Below are 24,466 nucleotides of genomic sequence, written 5' to 3' on the forward strand. Positions count from 1 at the left end.
CTTTCGAGTGCTTCAACTTTTGGGTTTCATGTCCCTTTAAGTACTCTTGGCGTTTTGTGAATCTTTGCCTCCTCCTAGCTAGTGGCCAGGAGTTAAATCTCAGGAGTAAGGAATTGTATACTCTTACCACCTTGTTAAAGGGACCGTCTACACCAGAATTGTTATTGTTTTAAAAGCTAGATAATGCCTTTATTACCCATTCCCCAGCTTTGCATAACCAACACAGTTATAATTATATACTTTTAACTTCTGTGATTATCTTGTATCTAAGCCTCTGCAAACTGCCTTTTATTTCAGTTCTTTTTACAGACTTGCAGTTTAGCCAATCAGTGCTAGCTCCCAGATAACTTCACGTGCATGAGCACAGTGTTATCTATATGAAAAACATGAACTAACACCCTCTAGTGGTGAAACACTGTTAAAATGCAATCTGAAAAGAGGTGGCCTTCAATGTCTAAGAAATTAGCATATGAACCTCCTAGGTTAAGCTTTCAACTAAGAATAACAAAGAACAAAGCAAAATTGGTGATAAAAGTAAATTGGAAAATTGTTTACAATTACATGCTCTATCTGAATCATGAAAGTTTATTTTGGACTAGACTGTCCCTTTAATGGAAGGCCGAACAATGCTGAGGCTCTAACACATTCACTATATGGCCAAATGTATGTGGGCATCTCTACTATTTATTGAGTTTAGTTACAGCCATACATAGGTAGCAGGAAATGGCGCTGCCATGTAGTGCTCTTGCTAATATATAACATTCTCACACAACTGCTGCCAAATAGTGCTGCAGAAACAGGCACACTCCTGATCTTACCTTCCTGCTTTTCCACAAAGAATATTGAAAAAAACAAAGACAATTTGATAATAGACATATTGGAAAGTTGTTTAAAAATTTTTCAAACCTTTCATCAGGCCTCCCCAACAGGCCAGGTTTTCAGGATAACCTTGGACGAGAGCAGCTAAAAAACCATGGTTACTAATCAGTTGATTATTTCACATGTGCTAGTTCAGATATCCTGAAAATGTGGCCTGTTAGGGAGGTCTGAGGCCAGGTTTGTAAACCAGTGCTCTATATAAATTGTAAAAGAAAAATGTTGGGTTTTATATCCCATTTTTGTAAAAGTGGATATTTTATTCTTTATAAGTATTTGATAAACATAAGTTCATATCCTGATTGTAATTAGTTTTCATGCTCTTGCTGAGGAAGACGCCCACCAAGAGTGCTGCAGAAGTTGCCCTCATTAACCAATGACCAATCTGTCCCTAAGATTGGGTTGTGCATAAACAAATATTTTCTGTTAGCTCCAATATAATGAGATTGAAGTCAATAGTGTACTGGGGCTGCTTTAGAATTGTGGATAACTAAGATTGGCACCTCTAAAATGCCCCCCAGGTGCCAGAATAAAAACACGATTGACAGAAAAGCTGGAGCTTGGTTACATATCCACTAATCAGCCTAAATTCTGAATGTGTGCATGCAGTTCTGAATCAAAATATGCCCTTTTCTTACACTTTGAATGGCAAACTATTGATGCTGTACTGACCCATTTTATTCAAAAATCTTATTTCCCTAATTTTATTCATGCTCTTTTGTACTTGTGATAGAAAATATTTGGTTTTAGGGTCCCTTTAATGGTATATTTTGAATATTAGTAGAAATGGTTGAGATAAAGGCAAACATAAAGTGGTTAAACTGTTCTCAAAGATGAAATTAATCTTTCCTATGGTTTAGAAAAAACTATGTAGTTGAATTAGAGATAGAACATCATGTACTCTAATTAATTTTCTTTTATCAAAAAATTTAGATTTAATTTTAACAAATCATTTTTTTTGCGATGTTTCTTGTCAGCATGACCTTAAAGAACACTGAACCCAATTTTTTTCTTTTGTGATTCAGACATTTTAAGCAACTTTTTAATTTTCTCCTATTATTAAATTTTCTTCGTTTTCTTAGTATCTTTATTTTAAATTCAAGAATGTAAGTTTAGATGCCGGCCCATTTTTGGTGAACAACCTGGGTTGTTCTTGCTGATTGGTAGATAAATTCATCCACCAATAAAAAGTGCTTTCCAGAGGTCTGAACCAAAAAAAAAGCTTAGATGCCTTCTTTTTCAAATAAATAGAGCAAGAGAACGAAGAAAATTTGATAATAGGAGTAAATTAGAAAGTTGCTTAAAATTGCATGCTATCTGAATCGCGAAAGAAAAAAATTGGGGTTCAGTGTCCCTTTATTTTTTCCCCCCTCTTCAATGCTTTTTTTTTCTACCTAATTTACTGTTTGTTGTTTTCAAGAAGAAAGAAGACTTGATATCGATGAGAAGCCTCTGGTGGTTCAGCTCAACTGGAACAAAGATGATCGGGAAGGGAGGTTCGTCCTCAAGAATGAAAATGACATTCTTCAGCTAAAGGTAGATGTTTCAGAAACTCTTATGTTCCTGTTTCTGGTAGTTTCCACTGTGAGGCCACCTAGTTGCAGCATGTCTTTAGTTCAGAAAACTGGGCTTCTAATTTAGAGACTTCAATTTTAAGGGTATGTTCTATTTACAATAATTTTATATGCTGTTCTGTTCCAGATATTAAAGGGACATGACACTCAAAAAATGTCTTTCTTTCATGTAATTAGCAAGAGTCCATGAGCTAGTGACGTATGGGATATACATTCCTACCAGGAGGGGCAAAGTTTCCCAAACCTCAAAATGCCTATAAATACACCCCTCACCACACCCGCAATTCAGTTTTACAAACTTTGCCTCCTATGGAGGTGGTGAAGTAAGTTTGTGCTAGATTCTACGATGATATGCGCTCCGCAGCAAGTTGGAGCCCGGTTTTCCTCTCAGCGTGCAGTGAATGTCAGAGGGATGTGAGGAGAGTATTGCCTATTTGAATGCAGTGATCTCCTTCTACGGGGTTTATTTCATAGGTTCTCTGTTATCGGTCGTAGAGATTCATCTCTTACCTCCCTTTTCAGATCGACGATATACTCTTATTTCTCCAACATAGGTGTGTCCGGTCCACGGCGTCATCCTTACTTGTGGGATATTCTCTTCCCCAACAGGAAATGGCAAAGAGCCCAGCAAAGCTGGTCACATGATCCCTCCTAGGCTCCGCCTTCCCCAGTCATTCTCTTTGCCGTTGTACAGGCAACATCTCCACGGAGATGGCTTAGAGTTTTTTGGTGTTTAACTGTAGTTTTTATTCTTCAATCAAGAGTTTGTTATTTTAAAATAGTGCTGGTATGTACTATTTACTCTGAAACAGAAAAGTGATGAAGATTTCTGTTTGTAAGAGGAAAATGATTTTAGCAACCGTTACTAAAATCGATGGCTGTTTCCACACAGGACTGTTGAGAGGAATTAACTTCAGTTGGGGGAAACAGTGAGCAGACTTTTGCTGCTTGAGGTATGACACATTTCTAACAAGACGATGTAATGCTGGAAGCTGTCATTTTCCCTATGGGATCCGGTAAGCCATTTTTATTACATAAGAATAAAGGGCTTCACAAGGGCTTTTAAGACTGGTAGACATTTTCTGGGCTAAAACGATTGATATATAAGCATTTTTAATACTTCATAGCTTTGAGGAATTATTTTATTCTTGGGAATTTTGTAAAATAACCGGCAGGCACTGTATTGGACACCTTATTCTCTAGGGGCTTTCCCTAATCATAGGCAGAGCCTCATTTTCGCGCCTCTATTGCGCACTTGTTTTTGGGAAGCATGACATGCAGATGCATGTGTGAGGAGCTCTGATACATAGAAAAGGCTTTCTGAAGGCGTCATTTGGTATCGTATTCCCCTTTGGACTTGGTTGGGTCTCAGCAAAGCAGATACCAGGGACTGTATAGGGGTTAAATATAAAAACGGCTCCGGTTCCGTTATTTTAAGAGTTAAAGCTTTCAAATTTGGTGTGCAATACTTTTAAGGCTTTAAGACACTGTGGTGAAATTTTAGTGACAGTAACGGTTTTATTTTAAAACGTTTTTTGTACTTTGTTATCAAGTTTATGCCTGTTTAACATGTCTGAACTACCAGATAGACTGTGTTCTGTATGTGGGGAAGCCAAGGTTCCTTCTCATTTAAATAGATGTGATTTATGTGACACAAAATTTAGAGAAAATGATGCCCAAGATGATTCCTCAAGATGATGCATGGTACTGCATCATCCCCTCCTTCGTCTACGCCAGTCTTGCCCACACAGGAGGCCCCTAGTACATCTAGTGCGCCAATACTCCTTACTATGCAACAATTAACGGCTGTAATGGATAATTCTATCAAAAACATTTTAGCCAAAATGCCCACTTATCAGCGAAAGCGCGACTGCTCTGTTTTAGAAAATACGGAAGAGCATGAGGACGCTGATGATATTGGTTCTGAAGTGCCCCTACACCAGTCTGAGGGGGCCAGGGAGGTTTTGTCTGAGGGAGAAATTTCAGATTCAGGGAAAATTTCTCAACAAGCTGAACCTGATGTGATTACATTCAAATTTAAATTGGAACATCTCCGCGCTCTGCTTAAGGAGGTGTTATCTACTCTGGATGATTGTGAGAATTTGGTCATTCCAGAGAAATTATGTAAGATGGACAAGTTCCTAGAGGTCCCGGGGCCCCCCGAAGCTTTTCCTATACCCAAGCGGGTGGCAGATATTGTAAACAAAGAATGGGAAAGGCCCGGCATACCTTTCGTCCCTCCCCCTATATTGAAGAAATTGTTTCCTATGGTCGACCCCAGAAAGGACTTATGGCAGACAGTCCCCAAGGTCGAGGGGGCGGTTTCTACTCTAAACAAACGCACCACTATACCCATAGAAGATAGTTGTGCTTTCAAAGATCCTATGGATAAAAAATTAGAGGGTTTGCTTAAAAAGATGTTTGTTCAGCAAGGTTACCTTCTACAACCAATTTCATGCATTGTTCCTGTCACTACAGCAGCGTGTTTCTGGTTCGATGAACTAGAAAAGGCGCTCAATAAAGATTCTTCTTATGAGGAGATTTTGGACAGAATCCATGCTCTCAAATTGGCTAACTCTTTCACCTTAGACGCCACTTTGCAATTGGCTAGATTAGCGGCGAAAAATTCTGGGTTTGCTATTGTGGCGCGCAGAGCGCTTTGGCTAAAATCTTGGTCAGCGGATGCGTCTTCCAAGAATAAATTGCTTAACATTCCTTTCAAGGGGAAAACGCTGTTTGGCCCTGACTTGAAAAAGATTATTTCTGATATCACTGGGGGTAAGGGCCACGCCCTTCCTCAGGATAGGTCTTTCAAGGCTAAAAATAAACCAAATTTTCGTCCCTTTCGCAGAAACGGACCAGCCCCAAGTGCTACATCCTCTAAGCAAGAGGGTAATACTTCTCAAGCCAAGCCAGCCTGGAGGCCAATGCAAGGCTGGAACAAAGGTAAACAGGCCAAGAAACCTGCCACTGCTACCAAGACAGCATGAGATGTTGGCCCCCGATCCGGGACCGGATCTGGTGGGGGGCAGACTCTCTCTCTTCGCTCAGGCTTGGGCAAGAGATGTTCTGGATCCTTGGGCGCTGGAAATAGTCTCCCAAGGTTATCTTCTGGAATTAAAGGGGCTTCCCCCAAGGGGGAGGTTCCACAGGTCTCAATTGTCTTCAGAACACATAAAAAAACAGGCATTCTTACATTGTGTAGAAGACCTGTTAAAAATGGGAGTGATTCATCCTGTTCCATTAGGAGAACAAGGGATGGGGTTCTACTCCAATCTGTTCATAGTTCCCAAAAAAGAGGGAACATTCAGACCAATCTTAGATCTCAAGATCCTAAACAAGTTTCTCAAGGTTCCATCGTTCAAAATGGAAACCATTCGAACAATTCTTCCTTCCATCCAGGAAGGTCAATTCATGACCACGGTGGATTTAAAGGATGCGTATCTACATATTCCTATCCACAAGGAACATCATCGGTTCCTAAGGTTCGCCTTTCTGGACAAGCATTACCAGTTTGTGGCACTTCCGTTCGGATTAGCCACTGCTCCAAGAATTTTCACAAAGGTACTGGGGTCCCTTCTAGCGGTGCTAAGACCAAGGGGCATTGCAGTAGTACCTTACTTGGACGACATTCTGATTCAAGCGTCGTCCCTTCCACAAGCAAAGGCTCACACGGACATCGTCCTGGCCTTTCTCAGATCTCACGGGTGGAAAGTGAACGTAGAAAAAAGTTCTCTATCTCCGTCAACAAGAGTTCCCTTCTTGGGAACAATAATAGACTCCTTAGAAATGAGGATTTTTCTGACAGAGGCCAGAAAATCAAAACTTCTAAACTCTTGTCAAGTACTTCATTCTGTTCCTCTTCCTTCCATAGCGCAGTGCATGGAAGTAATAGGTTTGATGGTTGCGGCAATGGACATAGTTCCTTTTGCGCGAATTCATCTGAGACCATTACAACTGTGCATGCTCAGTCAGTGGAATGGGGATTATACAGACTTGTCTCCGACGATACAAGTAGATCAGAGGACCAGAGATTCACTCCGTTGGTGGCTGTCCCTGGACAACCTGTCACAGGGGATGAGCTTCCGCAGACCAGAGTGGGTCATTGTCACGACCGACGCAAGTCTGGTGGGCTGGGGCGCAGTCTGGGGACTCCTGAAAGCTCAGGGTCTTTGGTCTCGGGAAGAATCTCTTCTCCCGATAAATATTCTGGAACTAAGAGCGATATTCAATGCTCTCAAGGCTTGGCCTCAGCTAGCAAAGGCCAAATTCATACGGTTTCAATCGGACAACATGACGACTGTTGCGTACATCAACCATCAGGGGGGAACAAGGAGTTCCCTGGCGATGGAAGAAGTGACCAAAATCATTCATTGGGCGGAGTCTCACTCCTGCCACTTGTCTGCAATCCACATTCCAGGAGTGGAAAATTGGGAAGCGGATTTTCTGAGTCGTCAGTCATTTCATCCGGGGGAGTGGGAACTCCATCCGGAAATCTTTGCCCAAATTACTCAGTTGTGGGGCAGTCCAGACATGGATCTGATGGCCTCTCGTCAGAACTTCAAGGTTCCTTGCTACGGGTCCAGATCCAGGGATCCCAAGGCGACTCTAGTAGATGCACTAGTAGCACCTTGGACCTTCAAACTAGCGTATGTATTCCCACCTTTTCCTCTCATCCCCAGGCTGGTAGCCAGGATCTATCAGGAGAGGGCATCGGTGATCTTGATAGCTCCTGCGTGGCCACGCAGGACTTGGTATGCAGACCTGGTGAATATGTCATCGGCTCCACCATGGAAGCTACCTTTGAGACGGGACCTTCTTGTTCAAGGTCCGTTCGAACATCCGAATCTGGTCTCACTCCAACTGACTGCTTGGAGATTGAACGCTTGATTTTATCAAAGCGAGGGTTCTCAGATGCTGTCATTGATACTCTTGTTCAGGCCAGAAAGCCTGTAACTAGAAAAATTTACCATAAAATATGGAAAAAATATATCTGTTGGTGTGAATCTAAAGGATTCCCATGGAACAAGATAAAAATTCCTAAGATTCTATCCTTTCTACAAGAGGGTTTGGAGAAAGGATTATCTGCAAGTTCTTTGAAGGGACAGATTTCTGCTTTATCTGTTTTACTTCACAAAAAGCTGGCGGCTGTGCCAGATGTTCAAGCTTTTGTTCAGGCTCTGGTTAGAATCAAGCCTGTTTACAAACCTTTGACTCCTCCTTGGAGTCTCAATTTAGTTCTTTCAGTTCTTCAGGGGGTTCCGTTTGAACCCTTACATTCCGTTGATATTAAGTTATTATCTTGGAAAGTTTTGTTTTTGGTTGCAATTTCTTCTGCTAGAAGAGTTTCAGAGTTATCTGCTCTGCAGTGTTCTCCTCCTTATCTGGTGTTCCATGCAGATAAGGTGGTTTTGCGTACTAAACCTGGTTTTCTTCCGAAAGTTGTTTCTAACAAAAACATTAACCAGGAGATAGTCGTGCCTTCTTTGTGTCCGAATCCAGTTTCAAAGAAGGAACGTTTGTTGCACAATTTGGATGTAGTTCGTGCTCTAAAATTCTATTTAGATGCTACAAAGGATTTTAGACAAACATCTTCCTTGTTTGTTGTTTATTCTGGTAAAAGGAGAGGTCAAAAAGCAACTTCTACCTCTCTCTCTTTTTGGCTTAAAAGCATCATCAGATTGGCTTACGAGACTGCCGGACGGCAGCCTCCTGAAAGAATCACAGCTCATTCCACTAGGGCCGTGGCTTCCACATGGGCCTTCAAGAACGAGGCTTCTGTTGATCAGATATGTAAGGCAGCGACTTGGTCTTCACTGCACACTTTTACTAAATTTTACAAATTTGATACTTTTGCTTCTTCTGAGGCTATTTTTGGGAGAAAGGTTTTGCAAGCCGTGGTGCCTTCCATCTAGGTGACCTGATTTGCTCCCTCCCTTCATCCGTGTCCTAAAGCTTTGGTATTGGTTCCCACAAGTAAGGATGACGCCGTGGACCGGACACACCTATATTGGAGAAAACAGAATTTATGTTTACCTGATAAATTACTTTCTCCAACGGTGTGTCCGGTCCACGGCCCGCCCTGGTTTTTTTAATCAGGTCTGATAATTTATTTTCTTTAACTACAGTCACCACGGTATCATATGATTTCTCCTATGCAAATATTCCTCCTTTACGTCGGTCAAATGACTGGGGAAGGCGGAGCCTAGGAGGGATCATGTGACCAGCTTTGCTGGGCTCTTTGCCATTTCCTGTTGGGGAAGAGAATATCCCACAAGTAAGGATGACGCCGTGGACCGGACACACCGTTGGAGAAAGTAATTTATCAGGTAAACATAAATTCTGTTTTATATACCATTACCTCTGCTGATTTTCGTTTCAGTACTGGTTTGGCTTTCTACAAACGTGTAGATGAGTGTCCTGGGGTAAGTAAATCTTATTTTCTGTGACACTCTAAGCTATGGTTGGGCACTTTATTTATAAAGTTCTAAATATATGTATTCAAACATTTATTTGCCTTGACTCAGAATGTTCAACATTCCTTATTTTCAGACAGTCAGTTTCATATTTGGGATAATGCGTTTTAATCAATCATTTTTTCTTACCTTAAAAATTTGACTTTTTTTCCCTGTGGGCTGTTAGGCTCGCGGGGGCTGAAAATGCTTCATTTTATTGCGTCATTCTTGGCGCAGACTTTTTTGGCGCAAAAAATCTTTTCTGTTTCCGGCGTCATACGTGTCGCCGGAAGTTGCGTCATTTTTTGACGTCCTTTTGCGCCAAAAATGTTGGCGTTCCGGTTGTGGCGTCATTTTTGGCGCCAAAAAGCATTTAGGCGACAAACAATGTGGGCGTATTATTTGGCGCCAAAAAATATGGGCGTCGCTTTTGTCTCCACATTATTTCAGTCTGATTTTTTCTTTGCTTCTGGTTACTAGAAGCTTGTTTATTGGCATTTTTTCCCATTCCTGAAACTGTCATTTAAGGAATTTGATCAATTTTGCTTTATATGTTGTTTTTTCTCTTACATATTGCAAGATGTCTCACGTTGCATCTAAGTCAGAAGATACTACAGGAAAATCGCTGTCTAGTGCTGGAACTACCAAAGCTAAGTGTATCTGCTGTAAACTTTTGGTAGCTATTCCTCCGGCTGTTGTTTGTATTAATTGTCATGACAAACTTGTTAAAGCAGATAATATTTCCTTTAGTAATGTACCATTGCCTGTTGCAGTTCCCTCAACATCTAAGGTGCAGAATGTTCCTGATAACATAAGAGATTTTGTTTCTGAATCCATCAAGAAGGCTATGTCTGTTATTTCTCCTTCTAGTAAACATAAAAAATCTTTTAAAACTTCTCTCTCTACAGATGAATTTTTAAATGAACATCATCATTCTGATTCTGATGACTCTTCTGGTTCAGAGGATTCTGTCTCAGAGATTGATGCTGATAAATCTTCATATTTATTTAAAATGGAATTTATTCGTTCTTTACTTAAAGAAGTACTAATTGCTTTAGAAATAGAGGATTCTGGTCCTCTTGATACTAATTCTAAACGTTTAGATAAGGTGTTTAAATCTCCTGTGGTTATTCCAGAAGTTTTTCCTGTTCCTAATGCTATTTCTGAAGTAATTTCCAGAGAATGGGATAAATTGGGTAATTCATTTACTCCTTCTAAACGTTTTAAGCAATTATATCCTGTGCCGTCTGACAGATTAGAATTTTGGGACAAAATCCCTAAAGTTGATGGGGCTATTTCTACCCTTGCTAAACGTACTACTATTCCTACGTCAGATGGTACTTCGTTTAAAGATCCTTTAGATAGGAAAATTGAATCCTTTCTAAGAAAAGCTTATCTGTGTTCAGGTAATCTTCTTAGACCTGCTATATCTTTGGCTGATGTTGCTGCAGCTTCAACTTTTTGGTTGGAGACTTTAGCGCAACAAGTAACAGATCATGATTCTCATAATATTATTATTCTTCTTCAGCATGCTAATAATTTTATCTGTGATGCCATTTTTGATATTATCAGAGTTGATGTCAGGTTTATGTCTCTAGCTATTTTAGCTAGAAGAGCTTTATGGCTTAAAACTTGGAATGCTGATATGGCTTCTAAATCAACTCTACTTTCCATTTCTTTCCAGGGTAACAAATTATTTGGTTCTCAGTTGGATTCCATTATCTCAACTGTTACTGGTGGGAAAGGAACTTTTTTACCACAGGATAAAAAATCTAAGGGTAAAAACAGGGCTAATAATCGTTTTCGTTCCTTTCGTTTCAACAAAGAACAAAAGCCTGATCCTTCATCCTCAGGAGCAGTTTCAGTTTGGAAACCATCTCCAGTCTGGAATAAATCCAAGCCTTCTAGAAAGGCAAAGCCTGCTTCTAAGTCCACATGAAGGTGCGGCCCTCATTCCAGCTCAGCTGGTAGGGGGCAGGTTACGTTTTTTCAAAGAAATTTGGATCAATTCTGTTCACAATCTTTGGATTCAGAACATTGTTTCAGAAGGGTACAGAATTGGTTTCAAGATGAGACCTCCTGCAAAGAGATTTTTTCTTTCCCGTGTCCCAGTAAATCCAGTGAAAGCTCAAGCATTTCTGAATTGTGTTTCAGATCTAGAGTTGGCTGGATTAATTATGCCAGTTCCAGTTCTGGAACAGGGGATGGGGTTTTATTCAAATCTCTTCATTGTACCAAAGAAGGAGAATTCCTTCAGACCAGTTCTGGATCTAAAAATATTGAATCGTTATGTAAGGATACCAACGTTCAAAATGGTAACTGTAAGGACTATCTTGCCTTTTGTTCAGCAAGGGCATTATATGTCCACAATAGATTTACAGGATGCTTATCTGCATATTCCGATTCATCCAGATCATTATCAGTTCCTTAGATTCTCTTTTCTGGACAAGCATTACCAGTTTGTGGCTCTGCCGTTTGGCCTAGCTACAGCTCCAAGAATTTTTACAAAAGTTCTCGGTGCCCTTCTGTCTGTAATCAGAGAACAGGGTATTGTGGTATTTCCTTATTTGGACGATATCTTGGTACTTGCTCAGTCTTTACATTTAGCAGAATCTCATACGAATCGACTTGTGTTGTTTCTTCAAGATCATGGTTGGAGGATCAATTTACCAAAAAGTTCATTGATTCCTCAGACAAGGGTAACTTTTCTGGGTTTCCAGATAGATTCAGTGTCCATGACTCTGTCTTTAACAGACAAGAGACGTCTAAAATTGATTTCAGCTTGTCGAAACCTTCAGTCACAATCATTCCCTTCGGTAGCATTATGCATGGACTGCTGCATCAGACGCGATCCCCTTTGCTCGTTTTCACATGCGACCTCTTCAGCTCTGTATGCTGAATCAATGGTGCAGGGATTACACAAAGATATCTCAATTAATATCTTTAAAACCGATTGTACGACACTCTCTAACGTGGTGGACAGATCACCATCGTTTAATTCAGGGGGCTTCTTTTGTGCTTCTGACCTGGACTGTAATTTCAACAGATGCAAGTCTCACAGGTTGGGGAGCTGTGTGGGGATCTCTGACGGCACAAGGAGTTTGGGAATCTCAGGAGGTGAGATTACTGATCAATATTTTGGAACTCCGTGCAATTTTCAGAGCTCTTCAGTCTTGGCCTCTTCTGAAGAGAGAATCATTCATTTGTTTTCAGACAGACAATGTCACAACTGTGGCATACATCAATCATCAAGGAGGGACTCACAGTCCTCTGGCTATGAAAGAAGTATCTCGAATTCTGGTTTGGGCAGAATCCAGCTCCTGTCTAATCTCTGCGGTTCATATCCCAGGTATAGACAATTGGGAAGCGGATTATTTCAGTCGCCAAACGTTACATCCGGGCGAATGGTCTCTTCACCCAGAGGTAAATACGCAAGGTGCCTACCTTGCGGGATTTACTAAACTATAGGGTCTCAGTGGGACTCCTTTTGTATCTTGGAATCAAGGGTTAATATCTCCTGAGGGGGAAGATTGCTAATCTTCCTGATATTCATTGTTTTGTACAAGCTTTGGTTCATATAAAACCTGTCATTAAGTCAATTTCTCCTCCTTGGAGTTTGAATTTGGTTCTAGGGGCTCTTCAAGCTCCTCCGTTTGAACCTATGCATTCATTGGACATTAAATTACTTTCTTGGAAAGTTTTGTTCCTTTTGGCAATCTCTTCTGCCAGAAGAGTTTCTGAATTATCTGCTCTTTCTTGTGAGTCTCCTTTTCTGATTTTTCATCAGGATAAGGCAGTGTTGCGAACTTCTTTCGAATTTTTACCTAAAGTTGTGAATTCCAACAACATTAGTAGAGAAATTGTGGTTCCTTCATTATGTCCTAATCCTAAGAATTCTAAGGAGAAATCGTTACATTCTTTGGATGTTGTTAGAGCTTTGAAATATTATGTTGAAGCTACTAAGTCTTTCCGAAAGACTTCTAGTTTATTTGTTATCTTTTCCGTTTCTAGAAAAGGCCAGAAAGCTTCTGCCATTTCTTTGGCATCTTGGTTGAAATCTTTAATTCATCTTGCCTATGTCGAGTCGGGTAAAACTCCGCCTCAAAGGATTACAGCTCATTATACTAGGTCAGTTTCTACTTCCTGGGCGTTTAGGAATGAAGCTTCGATTGATCAGATTTGCAAAGCAGCAACTTGGTCCTCTTTGCATACTTTTACTAAATTCTACCATTTTGATGTATTTTCTTCTTCTGAAGCAGTTTTTGGTAGAAAAGTACTTCAGGCAGCGGTTTCAGTTTGAATCTTCTGCTTATGTTTTTCATTAAACTTTATTTTGGGTGTGGATTATTTTCAGCAGGAATTGGCTGTCTTTATTTTATCCCTCCCTCTCTAGTGACTCTTGCGTGGAAAGATCCACATCTTGGGTAATCATTATCCCATACGTCACTAGCTCATGGACTCTTGCTAATTACATGAAAGAAAACATAATTTATGTAAGAACTTACCTGATAAATTCATTTCTTTCATATTAGCAAGAGTCCATGAGGCCCACCCTTTTTTGTGGTGGTTATGATTTTTATATAAAGCACAATTATTCCAATTCCTTATTTTATATTCTTTCGCACTTTTTTATCACCCCACTTCTTGGCTATTCGTTAAACTGAATTGTGGGTGTGGTGAGGGGTGTATTTATAGGCATTTTGAGGTTTGGGAAACTTTGCCCCTCCTGGTAGGAATGTATATCCCATACGTCACTAGCTCATGGACTCTTGCTAATATGAAAGAAATGAATTTATCAGGTAAGTTCTTACATAAATTATGTTTTTCTTCATAAATGAAGAGTCCACAGCTGCATTCATTACTTTTGGGAAAAAGAACTTTGCCACCAAGAGGAGGCAAAGACACCCCAGCCAAAGGCTTAAATACTCCTCCCACTTCCCTCATCCCCCAGTCATTCTTTGCCTTTCGTCCAAGGAGGTTGGCAGAGAAGTGTCAGAATAATTTGGTTTGTCTCTTATGGAGGGTAGTACTCTTGGACATGGGACGGGAGTTTTAAGTAATCCTGTCAGTCTCTCAGTGAGAGCCTGGATGAAAGCTAGTCCGGAGATGCAGGAAGAGTCTTTCTGTGAAACCATCCCGACTCATTTTAACAGCTCGGCGTTGTCGACCTTCGCTGCCTGCTTCTTCTCTCAAGTCCATGGCGGAGGCGATGCTACTATTCGTCACACTTGAAGGGCCATGTTCCTGTTTCCACAGCGTAGATTCCGGCAAGATGGTTTCATTTACTTCTTCGTGAATGTACTGTAACACAAATGTTTTCTGGTAAGGTGCCTACCTTGCGGGATTTACTAAACTATAGGGTCTCAGTGGGACTCCTTTTGTATCTTGGAATCAAGGGTTAATATCTCCTGAGGGGGATTGTTGAACAGGGTTTTTTTAATCATGTTTGTTATGCGATTCTACCTGCTTATGTGTAGTGTTACTGAGGCTCATGGCTTTGGAACATAACGGCCTTGTAAGTGATGCGACCTTGTGGTTAGGCGCGCTTTTTTTTTAATGTACTGTTCACCTTGTGTCTGGGCGTGCTTACGTCTGGTTTCCCATTTCTGCATTCCTGACTGTGTGGCGACGGAGAATTTCTGGTCCACGGGTGTCTGGTTCCTAGGAGGTGGTGAGTGCCCCAGCCATTGTGGTTATCAGGTGCCATTTAAATTATTTATTATATAGTCCAGTTTTTTGTATTCCTTATCCAGTTATGGAGGATTCTGATGTTTAGATGATTCAGATTCTTTGTCTTGCGAGGAATGTGAATTGGCCCCGTTGACACTTGTCAGTCACTTCTGTTCCGTATGCCGTATTAGAACGCCTTGTTCCTCGGGCTCAGGGAATCAAGGGACTGCAACTGAGCCATCCGCCTCTGGGGGTTATTTCCTCTGAGAAGCGAGTTCCCTACCGCTCCCTACTACTATGCATGTGGGTAACCCAGATTGTTTATCCCTCCTTGGCGGGTGGATTGTTCCCCCCGGAGGTTATAGCAAGTTTCCGCTTTCACATTCTCTTGGCGATTGCACATCTGCAAAGTCCAGATGTTTATTTACGATTGTGCTTGTGCAATATTATCCTGGGTCTCCCAGCCATTAAAGGGCCTGTACAGTTTCCTGCGTGTGTAACTGTCCCTGAGTGTTGTGCCTTTCGTTAAAGACTTGTGCGCCTTAGAGTTCTTCTCAGGCACATTTTTGAGTTTCTAGGGGACCCTATCCTTAATGGTTATGGGAATCCTCAGTCGTCTTCTTCGAATGGCTCTTCTCATTATACGAAAGGGGATGTTGTTTCTTGAAATCCTTCCCAGTTTTGTTTGGTAGAACAGGGTTCTGCTGGGCTGGTCCTGCTGTTTGTCCATTTCTTCTTGGGCGTTAACCTGAGGTTTGCCTTTCTTTTATTTAATCTGGCTAGGATGAATTTATTTTCTGATTGTGTTTCCTTCGGTAACTTTCTCTGGGATCGATATTCACTGTTTACTTCTGCGGAAGTTGTTAAAGGGACATGTTTAGTTCAATGTTGTCTGTTATTTTTTCTCCCTCTCTAAGGGTGAAGTTAGGCGACCTGACAGTTATGGCCCTGGTTTCAGGTTGGTCCTGCTTGGGCTTAGATCTTCTGTCTCGTGGCTTGTTCAGACACGTGGTGCCTATTCTGCCTGGTTGGTCCGGTTGAGGCACAGAGTCCTTACTTTTATTCCCGTTGCTTGTTTTTATTTTACAAGTTTCAGCTAAGCGTTCTGAAGAGGACTTGTGGGTCTGTGAGGCATGGAGGCTTGACAGTCCTCATTAGCCTTTTGAGGGGTTGACTGGGTTCAGTCGACTTTTGCTTCGTCACTTTGTTGCTTCCGATATCTCGGGACCTAGACTATCCCCTTTCCTGTGGGGTTGGGGGTTTGGAGGGTTTAGCTCCTCTTTATCGCCGGTCGGGCGGTTCTTCCTTTTGTGCTCTGGGAATTGTCCTTTTGGACTTGTTTCCTTTTGTGGTGTCTTCCTTTGGGTTGAGACCTTTTTGGACTCTGTTTCTCCTTGCGGAAAATGGCCGCCCTTTGGGGGCCTGGGTTTTCCCCCTTCAGGAGATGTTGCTCCCTATTAGGGACGATGGGCGAGTTTTTCGGGTTCTTCCCCGGGGTTAGGATGCTCTGCATTCCTTTTAGGGGTGTTGTCCTCTGGTTTCGTACTCTGAGGTGCTATGGAGACTAGCCTTTGTTTGTTCGGGCAACTCTGTCCTCAAGGCTACCGCCACTCTGTCCTGTATGCATCCGTTCTCTCTGATCTTCGAAATTTAAGCAGGGCCAGGTCTGGACAGTACTAGGATGGTAGTCCGCCTGGGAACAAAAAGTGTGGTAGATCCCCTTGATCTGGGTCCCCAACAGGCGCCTGGATGTTATTTGGATGCCTGTTGGGCTCTTGAGTCTTGGACTACTCTGTGGGGATGGTCTCTTCCTTTTGGCTTGGGACTCTTGTTCCTGTTCTCCAGGATAGCCTGTTCCCCCTATTTGTCTGTTTCTTTATACCAGACGGGGTATTTGGTTCCCTGGGGTGGTGGTGTTTTAAACAATTTTGGGGCTTGGGCCTATGGCATGGATCTTCTGGTTGGTGTAGTGTTTGGTTCACTCCTTGGATCCCACTGCAGGATGTTACTGCACCGTTATGATCCTAGGGCTGGCTCGGGACGCTCTGATTTTCCAGGGAACGTGGCCTATGGTTTCTGGTCTGGCTAGTTGAGCTGCTTGCAGCTCGGCCAGGTTTTCTGAGCGCTTTTGCTTCTTGGTGCTTGCCTTGTTCATTAGTGACATCTGCTAGATATTTTCCAGTTCAATCTATGACTTCATGTCTTGTAGACATGTGCACCATCCCTTATCGTGTGCTCTACTTCTTCGAGGGGCTAGTTTCTTCTCCTTATGAAAGTTGGCTTTTTTTCCTTGGCCTGTCCTGTGTACAGGTGGTTGGAACAGATGTTTTTTATCCTGTTAGGAGAGAGATCTGCTCACTGGGGTTGTTCTGTTCCATCGATGGGGCTGTTGGCTCCATGTTGAGGCTGTTGTGAGTTCATGCTAGCCCTCTTTGGGTCCTATGACCCTCTTCGCCTGTGTCTCGGGTGGAACTTTTGAGTTGACGCCCAAGCTCTGTTGGAGTGGCTGAGTCCATTCTTCCGTCCTACTCAACGGACTGGTGTTGGGATTCTTCTGTAATTCCCTGGTTTCCTTTTTTCCAGATCTGCCTGTCGCTTGGGCTGTCCCGGGTGAGAGCAGGATCTGAAATCTGTTGCTCATCCTCAGGTCTTGGAGACACGGTGAGTTTCTTTGAGGTTCTGTTTCTCTCTGTTAGAGTTCTGGAGCAGGCCTGGTGACCTAGATTTGCCTGGAGTGTGCACACCGTTCGGTGGTGGTTTAGCAGGCTGATATCTTGGTTCAGCCGCTTTTACTTCTTGGCAAAGGTTTCCTTCCGTGTCATCCTAATAACGGCAGCGTGTTCTCGACTCTGGGTTTTTCCTACTGGGTCAGCTACTCGCGTATTCTGAGTTTTTTGACAATTTGAGGACACTGTCTTCAGTTGTCTCTTGGGTACGGTTGCACAGTGTTTGGGAGAAGTTTTTTCTCTGTATTTGTTCCTCGGTCCTAAAGCCTTGTGGTTTCTGCCTGGTCCGGGCGTTGCCTCCCCTTGTTGTTGGGTCCCATTTGGGTCCTTGTGAGCTTGATTTGCTCCTTGGGGTTTTTCATTTTTATTGCATTTTGTTGTTACCTTTTAGGGTATTTCTGGGAATCCCTGTGGTTCTTCCGTGTCCTCTCCCTTTTTAGGGTATTTTGGCTGCTGATCCATTTCACTAGTAAGAGGTGTGTGGTTGGGGACTGACTGCTGACTGCGATGGTGTCTCCTGGAGGAGAGTTGGCTCAGTTGAGTCGGGCTTCTGGACTATCTGCTAGTCAGGAGGGGTCTTTCTTTTCTTAATGTCTTATCGACTTGAAGCAGATTTTTATTTGGGTAGTGGTTTCAGGTGTCCTCGGATTGGGCCGCCTATTGTACCCTCCCGTTTTCGCATTAAGTTTCCTCTATAGCTTGGGTATTGTTTTCCCATAAGTAATGAATGCAGCTGTGGACTCTTTCCCTTTATGAAGAAAAACATAAATTATGCTTACCTGATAATTTTCTTTTCTTCAGATGGAAAGAGTCCACAGCTCCTCACCGGTATTTTTTATGTGGGGTGTCTGTTATTTTTGTTCTTCTGGGGAATGACGGAAGTGGGAGGAGTATTTAAGCCTTTGGCTGGGGTGTCTTTGCCTCCTCCTGGTGGCCAGGTTCTTTCCCCCAAAAGTAATGAATGCAGCTGTGGACTCTTTCTATCTGAAGAAAAGAAAATTATCAGGTAAGCATAATTTGTTTTTATGATTCAAATAGAGACAACAACATTCCAATTTACTTCTATTATCTAATTTGCTTCATTCTTTAGATATACTTTGTTGAAAAAATAGCAATGCGCATGGGTGAGCCAATCACATGAGTCACCTATGTGTCACCACCAATCGGCAGCGACTGAGCCAATTTAGATATGCTTTTTAACAAAGGATATCAAGCGATTGAAACAAATTGGAAAATAGAAGTTAATTGGAATGTTGTTTTAAATGACTTTCTCTTTCTGAATCATGATAGAAAAATGGGATTCATGTCCTTTCAAAGGAATAGTCTAGTGTGTAATGTGTTTAAACCAATTTGCAGGGGTTAAATATTAGTTGCTTGTGCAACGAGAACACCATCATCCCTCTCCAGACACAAATGCAACTGGCAGGAGTGCCCCTAATCGAGGGCCTGCCTTATCTGTAGTGTCACTGAAGTGTGACGTTAACTATGTGTTTAACCCCCTTTGCACGTGTCAAACACACTGTAAAAAATAAATAAATACGTATTTCAGAATCACTTTAGTAGAAATTATACTTGCGTAATGAGATCACTACCTTGAACACATTTTAAAACAATATATTTTTCCCTGACTGGCAGTCTCTCAATAAACCTCATATTTAATTTAAGTCTGAATCTATTTAATTGGAATAAAAACAAATTTTTGTTTTACCTAATATTTCATTATTTCATTACTTCTAGAAGGCTCAGAGCAATGGGCCAGAAAAGCAGGAGAAAGAAGGCGTAATCCAAAATTTTAAGAGGACCTTGTCTAAAAAGGAGAAGAAAGAAAAGAAGAGACGGGAAAAAGAGGCTTTAAAGCAAACGACCGACAAAGATGACCGGTCGCAAATGATAGATGATCCGTAAGGACATATTTTGTTTTGTTGCTGCTGGAATTTTATATAATGTAGAATTTTGAAGTAACATTATTTGAATATAAATGACACGTGGCACAATATATTTTTTTACTGCATGATGGTTCTGTGGTGAATTTCAATGTGGTTCAGTGATGCAATGCAGGCCTCCTCAGCACTAATATTTAATGTACAAAGGTTATTTTTTAATGCTTGTTACCCAAAATCTGTTACCTCTACAAAGAAATTACTAGATGGGTTAAAAAAAGAATATTAGTTAAATATATTGAGCTTGGTGTTCGCAATGAAGGTTATTTTTATGAAAATATATATTATTTTTTTTTTAGTGTCAAAAATTACTAGGAGTGCATGATGTTCTGTATACTGAACAGAGGACTTAGTTTTGTGCCAGATAAACACAGGCAGAAACACGTGCAAAATGTCAGCTTGCAAATAATAAACATTTGTAGGATCCATTGATGTTTGTTAAAAAGGAATATCAGTGGCACCATATAGAAAGAAGATATTCTTTTTTGTTAGTTATTCATTTGAAAATACAAATAACAAATTCCAAAAAATATTGTTAACTAAAAAAACTAAAAATCAAAATTTGTTGCTTAACTAATCAATACATTTTTAATTGGTTAAGGAACACGGTATGCTTTTCAACATAGAATGCAAAGAAGTAAATTAACGAACAATAGTATATTGGAAAGTTGTTTAAAATTGCATGCTTTATCTGAATTGCAAAACTTTAATTGTGACTTTACTGTCCCTTTAACGATGCCCCAAATGAAGTAAATTAGGGGATGGGAGGTGTCAGGTTTGAGGGTAATTCCTACACTACAGCAAATACCCATAACGGGTAACTTATCAACCCTTTTAGTTCCAAGAATTTTGGAAGTGTGGTGCACAGCTGCAATTAGTGGCCTTTAAATGACCAAATACAAAGTTTGCAAAAAAGTTAACATTATTTTTTATATGATCACATTTGATGGTCAAATGGTGGCATGAAATATACCAGAATGGCCTAGATCAATACCATGTCGTCTACTTTAACTTTTTTTTTTTTTTTTTTTTAGCCAATAACATCATTTTAAATATAGCTGCAGAAAAAGACCTTAAAATGATAAAAAAAAAAAAAATAAATAAAAAAAAAAAAATAATCATAAGTTGACAATGAACACATTTTATGTTTGTTTTTTCTAAAGTTAGAAAGCTACCGGTTTTTGTGGAATATGATAATTCATCTTTTTATATATCATTTTTTAGTTTTTTACATTTTTGGCTAATTCTACAATAATTTCTGAATTTTGTGAATAAATAGCTAGTAGAAACTGTCATCCATTGAACATAAATATGTATAGTTTTCATAGATAAATTAAAAACAAACAAAACAAAGGCTCTATTTCTGCTTAAATGGAGTGATCGCGAAAACGCCAAAGATTCTTCGGCACTTTGGGCAAATTTTTCTCTGAAGTTCACGGTAGCCAAGGGGTTAATACACTTCAGCAGGTGGATTAAGTCATTGGGAAGGAATTAGAGTTTGACAACTTGTATGGAAAGGAACATTGTCACGCATCTCCACTGTCCTGTTACATGCCACTCCTTTTAGATGGGATGCCAGCTTTGTAATAGGAAATTCCTTTCTGTAAGTCCTGAAGTCCACAGAATTTGTGGGGAAAGACACCAGGTGTGTTTTCTCTGCTGTACATTTCTTATGGGAGAACTGACCACTCATTAAAGAGACAGCAAAGTTAAAATAACAATTCATACATAGCATGACATTTTGAACAACTTTCCAAATTCTATTATCACATTTACTTTGTTATTTTTATATTCTTTGTTGAAAAGGCAGACCAGGAGCAGGAATACACTACCAAGAGGTAGCTGAGTACATGTGGTGAGCCAATGACATAAGGCACATATGAGCAGCCACCAATTATACAAACAATGCACTGCTGCTCCTATCTAGGTATGCTCTTCAATAAAGTATACCAATGGAACAAAGCACATTTGGTGATAGAAGTACACTGGAAAGTTATTTAAAATTGCATGATCCATATGAATCATGAAGGTTTAATATTTACTTTACTGTTCCTTTAATTATACATTTTTCATTCATGTTGCAGATGAAGAGGTCATAGTATATCCATAAACATAGCAAATAATGTGACGCACATTATACATTTGATTCCTTCATTGGTAATCTGATCTGATAATTATGTATTAGTCCATGATGTCCTTATTTAACAAAATGGTTTAATCTGAAAAATGCATTTAGATACCATAAGGCCAGATTTGTTGTCAGATTTATTTGAAACGACCCAAGCAGAATACAGAGAAGTCAGTTATGCAGTTTCTTATTAGAGTGAATTGTTTTATGAGCCCTGACACTTGGGATTTATCAGCTCCTACTATGAAGAACATGCAGGGCTAGAATCCTGGGGTGGTATTATTATCACCACCAGTTATGTTTATACTGCATCAGAAATCTGTAGTATCCCATAACAAGAATCTTGAAAAACCTGTTTGTTTTTTGGAAGGGTAACCATCGGCTGTGTTAGACTGTGTTCCCCTGGTGGTTACATGAATTAACTGTGCTCTATCTCTGGTCATTTCTAACCATACCGTTGTTACAAATTTACGGCTAGATTATGAGTTGTGCGTTAAGGTAAAAAAGCAGCGTTAAGAAGTCCTAACGCTGCTTTTTTACGCCCACTGGTATTATGAGTCTTTCAGGTATAGGTGTACCGCACACTTTTTTGGCCTTACCGCAAAATGACTTACGCAAACTTTGTAAAGTCTTTTTTCTATGGGACTTCCATAGCGCCGGTATTACGAGTCTGTCCTGGGAGGCCAAAATGTGAGCGGTACACCCTACCCTGTCAAGAGTCCTAACGCATTTAAAAGTCAGTAGTCAAGAGTTTTATTATACAACGCTGTAACATAAAACTCATAACTAAAGTGCTAAAAAGTACACTAACACCCATAAACTACTTATTAACCCCTAAACTGAGGCCCTCCCGCATCGCAAACACTAAAATAAAATTTTTAACCCCTAATCTGCCACTCCGGACCCCGCCGCCACCTACATTATATTTATGAACCCCTAATCTGCTGCCCCCAACATCGCCGACACCTACGTTATATTTATTAACCCCTAATCTGCCACTCCCAATGTCGCCGCAACCTACCTACACTTATTAACCCCTAATCTGCCACTCCGGACATCGCCACAACTATACTGTAAGTCGATCTTCAGGGGGTTAGTGTTAGGTTTTTTTAAGGGTGTATTGGGTGGGTTTTATTTTTTAGATTAGGGTTTGGGCCGCAAAAGAGCTCACTGCCCTTTTAAGGGCAATGTCCATCCAAATGCCCTTTTCAGGGCAATGGGGAGCTTAGGTTTTTTTAGATAGTATTTTTATTTGGGGGGTTGGTTGTGTAGGTGGTGTGTTTTACTGTTGGGGGGTGTGTTTGTATTTTTTTTTTTTACAGGTAAAAGAGCTGATTACTTTGGGCCATGCCCTGCAAAAAGGCCCTTTTAAGGGCTATTGGTAGTTTAGGCTAGGAGTTTTTTTTTATTTTGTGGGGGCTTTTTTATTTTGATAGGGCTATTAGATTAGGTGTAATTAGTTTAAATATCTGTAATTTGTTATTTTCTGTAATTTAGTGGTTTTTTTTGTACTTTAGCTAATTTAATTTAGGTAATTGTATTTAATGTAGTTAATTTATTTAATTGTAGTGTTAGGTGTTATTGTAACTTAGGTTAGGTTTTATTTTACAGGTACTTTTGTATTTATTTTAGCTAGGTAGTTATTAAATAGTTAATAACTATTTAGTAACTATTCTACCTAGTTAAAATAAATTCAAACTTGCCTGTAAAATAAAAATAAACCCTAAGCTAGATACAATGCTTAGGGTTTATTTTATAGGTAAGTATTTAGTTTTAAATAGGAATAATTTAGTTAATTATAGTAATTTTATTTAGATTTATTGTAATTATATTTAAGTTAGGGGGTGTTAGGGTTAGACTTAGGTTTAGGGGTTAATACATTTAGTATAGTGGCGGCGACGTTGGGGGCGGCAGATTAGGTGTTAATAAATGTAGGTAGGTGGCGGCGATGTTAGGGACGGCAGATTAGGGGCTAATAATTAACTAATGTTTGCAAGGCGGGAGTGCGGCGGTTTAGGGGTTAATATGTTTATTATAGTGGCAGCGACGTTGGGGGTGGCAGATTAGGGGTTAATAAATATAATTTAGGTGACGGCGATGTTGGGGGCAGCAGATTAGGGGTTCGGAAGTATAATGTAGGTGGCGGCGATGCCGGGGGCGGCAGATTAGGGGTTAATAAGTAAGATTAGGGGTGTTTAGACTCAGGGTTCATGTTAGGGTGTTAGGTGTAGACATAAATCAATGGGGACATAGGAATCAATGGGGCTGCGTTAAGGAGCTTTACGCTGCTTTTTTGCAGGTGTTAGACTTTTTCTCAGCCGGCTCTCCCCGTTGATTACTATGGGGAAATCGTGCATGAGCACGTACGACCAGCTCACCGCTGACTTAAGCAGCACTGGTATTGGAGTGCAGTAAGGAGCAAAATTTTGCTCAACGCTCACTTCTTGGCTTTTAACGCTGGGTTTGTAAAAACCTTTAATAACAGCGCTGCAGGTAAGTGAGCAAAAACTGCTCGTTGGCACCGCACCCCTTATAACGCACAACCCGTAATCTAGCCGTTAGATTTTAGTCTTTCCATAAAGCTGTTATAAAAGTGAAGTAGATTGCTTCAGTGTCACATATTAGTTGACTGATCTGCAAATTAGCATGTTCCATTTACTTTGCAATGGTAATTATTAGGCTATTTTATTGTGTTATTTTTAACACGCATCAACCTCTAGAAATATGACAATTGTGCAATTTATGGTGGAAATATACTACAATGGGATTTTTTTTTATAATTTTATGTCTGACATGTAATTCTAAAAATCTGCTTTCTTTGAGTGGTGGTGACACTATTTTTGGATCAGAATACTTCTCATTGAAAATAAGAACCATAGGCACATCAAGTCTGTTCATATTTCCTATAACGTTTAATTTAGTTAAAGGGACAGTATACACCAATTTTCATATAGCTTAATTGAATAGACACTACTATAAAGAAGAATATCCACAGATACTGCTATAAAAATCCAGTACAAAATATTTTAAAAACTTACTTAGAAGCTCCCAATTTAGCACTGTTTATGTGTTAGCTGGAACACCCACTGACAGTGGC

General features: G+C 40.4%; 1 protein-coding gene across 1 annotated transcript in view; it reads left to right on the plus strand.

The window, feature by feature from the left end:
* The window catches only part of AFDN (afadin, adherens junction formation factor), a 502,926-nt gene that overhangs the window by 142,695 nt on the left and 335,765 nt on the right, over positions 1-24,466 (plus strand). The window contains exons 3-4 of the mRNA XM_053710918.1: positions 2,297-2,412; positions 19,039-19,202. Coding sequence (XP_053566893.1) covers positions 2,297-2,412; positions 19,039-19,202 — 280 coding nt within the window. The remainder of the gene's footprint in view (positions 1-2,296; positions 2,413-19,038; positions 19,203-24,466) is intronic.

Source organism: Bombina bombina, chromosome 4, assembly GCF_027579735.1.
Source record: "Bombina bombina isolate aBomBom1 chromosome 4, aBomBom1.pri, whole genome shotgun sequence".
Classification (NCBI taxonomy): domain Eukaryota; kingdom Metazoa; phylum Chordata; class Amphibia; order Anura; family Bombinatoridae; genus Bombina; species Bombina bombina.